Below are 6,593 nucleotides of genomic sequence, written 5' to 3'. Positions count from 1 at the left end.
CATCTCTCTGTGTTCAAATGACCAAACTGCCCCTTACTTAGCTTGATCAATCTTTCGGATTTCAAATTCAAAATTTTGTTCAGCTTTCTATTCAGTGTTGTTTCATCGAGAAATTCATGTCCGCAACGACGTCGTCTTACTGGTGCTACAGATGTAGCAGGTTCATTGGGGTTTTGAGCGCCGGCGACTCACCGGTGGTGTGTCCAGACTGCGGCAGCGGCTTCGTCGAGGAGACCGGCGACCCGAACCGCTCCGTCTACGTGGATTCTCGCCGCAGAGTGAGCTCCGCCGCTCCGATGTACATGATCGGCGCCAACCATAGCTCCGGTACCAATCCTCAATCGCCACAGCCTCGCAGACACAACACCGGCGGTGGCGGAGACCGGATTAATCCGGTGATCGTGATGCGCGGAGCTGAATCGGCGAGCGAGGAAGGAATAGGATTCGAGCTTTTCTACGACGACGGATCCGGGTCGGGTCTCCGGCCGTTACCGAATAGCATGTCGGAGTTTCTACTCGGCGCCGGGTTTGACCGGTTGTTGAATCGGCTAGCGCAGATGGATTTGAACGGAATTGGCCGTTACGATCAGCGACCGGCGGATAAATCGGCGGTGGAGTCGCTGCCGACGGTGGAGCTCAAGGAGTCGCACGTCGCTGACGAGTCTCACTGCGCCGTGTGCAAAGAGGCCTTTGAATTGGGGAACGAAGCTCGGGAGATGCCTTGCAAGCACATATACCACTCCGATTGCATTCTGCCGTGGCTTGCTCTTCGAAATTCGTGTCCGGTGTGCCGGTTCGAACTTCCGGTCGACTCTCCGGAGGCGGCGAATCAGGATGTGGCGGCAAGTGAGGAAGAGAGCGCTGCTCTGACTATTTGGAGGCTGCCGGGAGGCGGATTCGCGGTGGGGAGGTTCGCCGCAGGCAGGAGAGGCGGCGGAGATAGGGAGATGCCGGTTGTGTACACGGAGGTGGACGGCGGGTTTAACGGCGGCGCGCCGAGGAGGATTTCGTGGTCGAGGAACGGCGGGAGAAGAAGACAGAGAGGTGGAGTTGGAAGGTTTCTGAGGAGTATCTTCACTTGTTTCAGCGGAAGCAGTGGCAGCTCAGTTGTGCCTCGGCGGTTGTCTTCTTCTCCGGTGGCGCCGATTTCGGTGCCGGAAATAAGACCTGCGGCAGTGAACGATAGGACGACGAGGTCTTCGAATACGGAGAGGCGAAGCTCCCCGACGCAGACGCCTAGAACTTGGTCCATGGAGGTTAACAATGGAGTTCTCACATGGTGAAAAAGTAAAAACTTTTGGGGTGAAAAGCATTGATGTTTGGTTTCTAAATTCATCCACTGTAAAGATTGAGGGAAGAAATGGATTCATGTTCGGCTCTCTCGTTTTCGAGCACATAGATTTGTCACATTGGTGGAGATTCCTTGAGCTTGAGAAGTCCATTTGAGCTAGGAATGATTATGAAGAACAATCAGAGCAGAGCAGCAGCAATTCAGTATTAAGAGCAGCTTGATCAGCAAGGTACCTTTACGTTGCTTATCCTAGAGCCTCATCAAGTTTGGTTAACAAAATCAGGGTTAGATTACCAGCTTTAATTCATATGATTTTTTTTCCTTTTTAAATTTAGCTAGTTTGCTATAGCTTCCATGACATTGTAATTGGAATTAGAAGTCAGGTTCATCAGTTTACAGTCCATCTTTGTCCTCCTGTCATTATTTTCCAAAAGATGGCAATAATTCATCTGGATTATATACTAGCTAAATATTGTTTTACTGACTGGGGAAATAGAATGATTGTGAAATATATTGAACTCAATCCACTTAAACCCAGTTGCATTGGCTTTTCTTGTGTTTTTAGTTCTTTGTTGTGTCTTGATCTGTTTGGCAAAATAAAGCTCCATTGAACTCCATATAGAATCTGATGAATTGACATCGACATATTTAACGTACAGAATGAACTTTGAGATGGAACCCTAGGTTGTTTTCATCAATGGCTGCAGTACAGGGCTTTTTGTTAGTACAGGGCTTTTTGTTAGTTAGTTAGTCTTCATAGAACTCTTGAGTAGGTAGGTATTTCTTCTTCAGCTTAACAACCATTTATGTTCTATTTTAGGTTCTTATTGTTGGTTCCAACTTCCAGCCAATATATGCTTTAAAGATAGCTCAAAATAGCCAACAGATGAGGAAAAACCGAACTGGCACACGCCTGGTGTACCTATTATTGTGCCATTAGGCCTGTAAATGGTAAAAATCAGCAGAAGGTGTCTGGAACCGAATTTATTCGATCCTTAGCTTGAAGGAGAAGTGTTCTAGTCTTTATGAGTTCTAGACTTCTAGTATAATACGCATGCTCCTGGATGGTCCTTCGTTAGGTGTAAGAATGGAAACCTCTCATGCCAGATGTCTTGTTTTAGACATTTCAGAATTTCGATATTTGAGTGAAATTGTATTGCAGGCCATCTTGTTCAGAGTGTGACAGATGATGCCACGCACCATTCCCTTGAGGCTTTATGCATAGCATATGCCTAAATGGTGTCACACCATTGAAGGCTCTCTTGATGGATGAATCGGATTTTGCTGTTTAGGGTCTTATCACTCTTGTCGGTATTTCACTATTTTGTGTGAGAAATATTACTGAGGTAATAGCTGTTTTATTTGGTAATAGCTGTTTTAGTTGCGTCGCAAGTTATTTTCTTTGCTGGAAGAATTGAAAATACAAGAGAAACACTTGCTACTTTGTTTGTGATGTCGGAATCTTAGAGACCTTTCACCGGATTGGAGTACAATTATTGTTTTTCTTAAGTTTGTAATTGAAAACTATTTTGTTATCAGGACATTCTAGTATGAATTGATGCAGGCTTGTTTTACACTTTTACCGTTATATTTGGTTCCATACTTTGTTTTTTGAAAGGATTTGGTTCCATACTTTATGCGAGCAAGAGACTTCCTTCAATCCTTGTTAGTTTTGGTGCTGCTTGCAGATGATAGACATAATAAACAGAACCTTCTTAATTGTACAATGCGAAGAAGACATACTCGGCCACCTTGTTTAGCCTCTAGATCAAAGATTTTCATGGACTTTTTCATTGTATTTTGTTTTCTCCACCATTTTTCTTTATTTTCTTTTTGTCTTTTCTTTACCAATTCTTTTTCTTACAACCTACCATGTTTATTAAACCTATGATCTCATGATTGTTTTCTTCTTTTTTATGTTATGTTCTTACCTTGTATCTTTATACTTATTAAATCTCATTCTCATATGTGGACACATGCCCAATGCTAACAATAAAAACAATGACAATGAAAAAAGTACATAAGAAGAAATGAGAATAATAATCGTATCAATGTTTAATGAACACCAATTTCTTTAGATTAAAACTTCCAGATCAATTTATTTACTTCCATTTATTTAGTACTTATTGGTCGATATATTAAAATTAAGGATTAAATACTTATGATACCCTATACTTTAGGTGTAAAAACAGTTTTGTCCTTCTACTTTCAAATTTAATATGTATATCCTTTAACTCTTATTTTTTAACAGTTTTGTCCTTTTACTTTCAAATTAAACTTGTATATCCTTTAACTCTTATTTTTTAACAGTTTTATCCTTCTTTTTTTAACATTTTAGTCAATTTTGTTAGTTGACCGTCAAAAAATTCCTTTAAGCCGTTAAAATGCCTAGAATACCCCCAATTCAAATAAGATTTTTTTCTTTCTTTTCTCATGTCTTTTTTATTTTCTCTTTTAGTTTTTCTTGGTTTTAAATTTAATTCATCATATGTGCTATCCAATATATATAATTGTAATCAACACAAATTATCAAATTAATTGTAAACAAGAGGAGAATTAATGACAATTGCTTAACATCAAGTTGGAAATAAATAATTTGAAACTATTTTTGCATCAAAGTATGGATATGATAGTAGAAGTCTTTTTTGTCTTAGCATTATAGAAATTAATCAAAATATGTTCGTAGTGCATCATAATATAAAAGAAGTTTATAACTGGATTTGAGTACTGGCACTCACATGTCATCCAATTGATTATAAGATTTTTACAATTAATTTGATAATTTGTGTTGATTACAATTATATATATTTGATAGCACATATGATGAATGAAATTTAAAAACAAGAAAAACAAAAAGAAAGACCAAAAGAGAAAATAAAAAAGGCATAAGAAAAAAAGAAAAAATATATGATTTGAATTTGGGGTATTCTAGACATTTTAACGGCTTAACGGAATTTTTTAACGGTCAACTAACGGAATGGACAAAACTGTTAAAAATAAAAATTAAATGATATACAGATTAAATTTAAAAGTAGAAGGACAAAACTGTTTTTACACCTAAAGTATAGGGTGTTACAAGTATTTAACCCTAAAATTAAAGGGTTTATTTTATTTTCTTATAAATAATCGAGATTTTCTAATGTCTTTGTAATAGATACAAGTTATACAACCAATAAATTTGCTTAGAACAAAAAATTGTTCCGTATAATTTTTTTGTTAATATGCACTAAATACTCGTCCAATAATATCCATAAGGCGTCAGAGAACCCATAAGGCCAACCTAGATGCTTAAGGCACGGCCGGAAGTGAAACAAATTATCACGGAACCATGTGCTTGTAGTTGAGAGACATGGTATGCACATACATTATGAATATTAAGAAATCTATAGAAGTTGATCAATATGAATTATGTGGATTCCATGAATCAATAAAAGTATGTAGAAATCAGTCAAAAGTTTGTGGGTGAAATCAGTGATTTTAACAATTTTATGAAAGTCTGTATACTTTTTAAAAAATCCGTGGACTTTTCAAAAAATATGTCAATTAAAATATGTAAACATAAATCTATATACAATACACCCCTCATAGGACATTAATCTTAACTTTCAAAATCTAACCTTTAATAAGAGTAAAAGATTATGAAAGTACTAAAACAACCTAGTACACCACTTGCCATTCATTTCAATTTCTTAAAAAAAAAAATACACTATCATTTTAGAATCAAGATTAACACACAACTCTAGACCTCTGGAAGTTTATAGACGAATTCTACACGTATTAACGGAATTTAATAGACTTTAAACAAGAGATTGTATCAACTATCAAGGACGACGATCTAACAAACAAAAAAACTATCAAGGACGACGAGAACGTACTGGCTAAGAGCCACGCTGAGCGAAATCAGCCCAGTTAGACAATCGATAATTTCGCCTACTTGAAACAACACATATCTGCAGCTATGCAGACTTAATTAATTGTGTAAATAAAATTAAGGGAATTGAGCGTACATCAATTTTAATTAAACTCCAAAACTAATTGGAGTGACGTAAATTTGAGTAGACGGTGTTGGCGGATCCGTTTTTAACAATCTTTCTTCAATTGTGAGGGAGATTTCACTCAAAAATTAAAGACTCCTAAAAAAACAAGAGCTAATCGGTGGTCTCTCTCTCTCTCTCTCTCTCTCTCGTCGTCGTCCTGCTTAATTACTTTAAACAAGTTTGGCTTTTACATATCAAATGGCTTTTACATATGAACTAATCCACGTTATGATTGATGCAATATTGGTGCACAACAGAATTTTCCATATATAGAAGCTTCTTTTTGTTTGGCCGGTTCTTTTATCGAGGCTGAGAGTGAGCCACAGAGGGTTGGAATCTTGGAGACTAAGACTAAATCAAGCTTGAATTTGGAAGAAAATAACAAAATTAGTGGGTGAATCGAAGGAACTAATTAATATACAACTTAGATTTTACAACTGGATGCAACTGAGGTTACTGAGCTAGGCCTTCGGTCATGGGATGACTGATTGAGAGAGAAAGGATACCCAACTCGTTTGTTGTTTCATATTGACTCGAGTCTTGAAGAAAGGTACTCATCATTATCCATTCGACGTCTGATCAAATCATACAAAAACTATGAGTCAAATTAGTGTCACTTTCTCTAGCTGGTAAACTCAATGAAAATGGACTGTGGATCGGTGTTGTGGTTCGTAATCATATACAGTAGATATACGCGTGAAAATACAACATATATCTTAATAATCTTATTGCTGGATTGATCTTTCTTAAATATCACATTAGTTATATTTCTGGTGTGGTGTTTGATGTACGTAGCAAGACACCAAGCTAGCGCTGCCAAATAATTGTATCAAAATATGATTCCCTGACATTACTATTATCGTTATTGTATTGTGACATTTAAGTAGATAGGTTTAAGATTTGCAATCGATTTTCCACTCTAATTTTAGACGTAGCATGTTGAAAACTTGTGCGTCTTGTCCATAGAAATAAAGTATGTACGTAGGTCTGGAACTCAAAATCAAGTTTAATTGAGAAAGTTAGGGCTTCCGGCTTAGGTGAATGTGTTCAACACGAGAGATCGAGTCTAATCGATCAGTACTTCTTATGCATCCTCTAACTTATTTAGAATAGCCTGATTGGCTTATATTATGAGATCTATAATGCAATGTTACATCCTCCGATACATACTCTCATTAGCCACAGTGGGAGGGCCTAGCCTTCTGCAACCGTCCAATTTAGCATGCCAAAATCTTTGTCACATTGTATGGGAAAAAGGAGTCATA

General features: G+C 37.5%; 1 protein-coding gene across 1 annotated transcript; it reads left to right on the top strand.

Moving 5' to 3' along the window:
- LOC126802026 (probable E3 ubiquitin-protein ligase RHC2A) lies at positions 1 to 2,865 on the top strand. The gene is made up of 2 exons (XM_050529549.1): positions 1 to 1,520; positions 2,112 to 2,865. The coding sequence occupies exon 1, from the start codon at positions 117 to 119 to the stop codon at positions 1,281 to 1,283; it is 1,167 nt and encodes a 388-aa protein (XP_050385506.1). The 5' UTR covers positions 1 to 116; the 3' UTR covers positions 1,284 to 1,520; positions 2,112 to 2,865.
- Positions 2,866 to 6,593: the final 3,728 nt, after the last annotated feature.

This window comes from Argentina anserina, chromosome 7, assembly GCF_933775445.1.
Source record: "Argentina anserina chromosome 7, drPotAnse1.1, whole genome shotgun sequence".
Classification (NCBI taxonomy): domain Eukaryota; kingdom Viridiplantae; phylum Streptophyta; class Magnoliopsida; order Rosales; family Rosaceae; genus Argentina; species Argentina anserina.
This window is presented reverse-complemented; position numbering and strand designations above follow the sequence as displayed.

Bases quoted from the DNA above. Each gene is read 5' to 3' on its own strand.
- LOC126802026 (XM_050529549.1), top strand. From the start codon at position 117: ATGTCCGCAACGACGTCGTCTTACTGGTGCTACAGATGTAGCAGGTTC.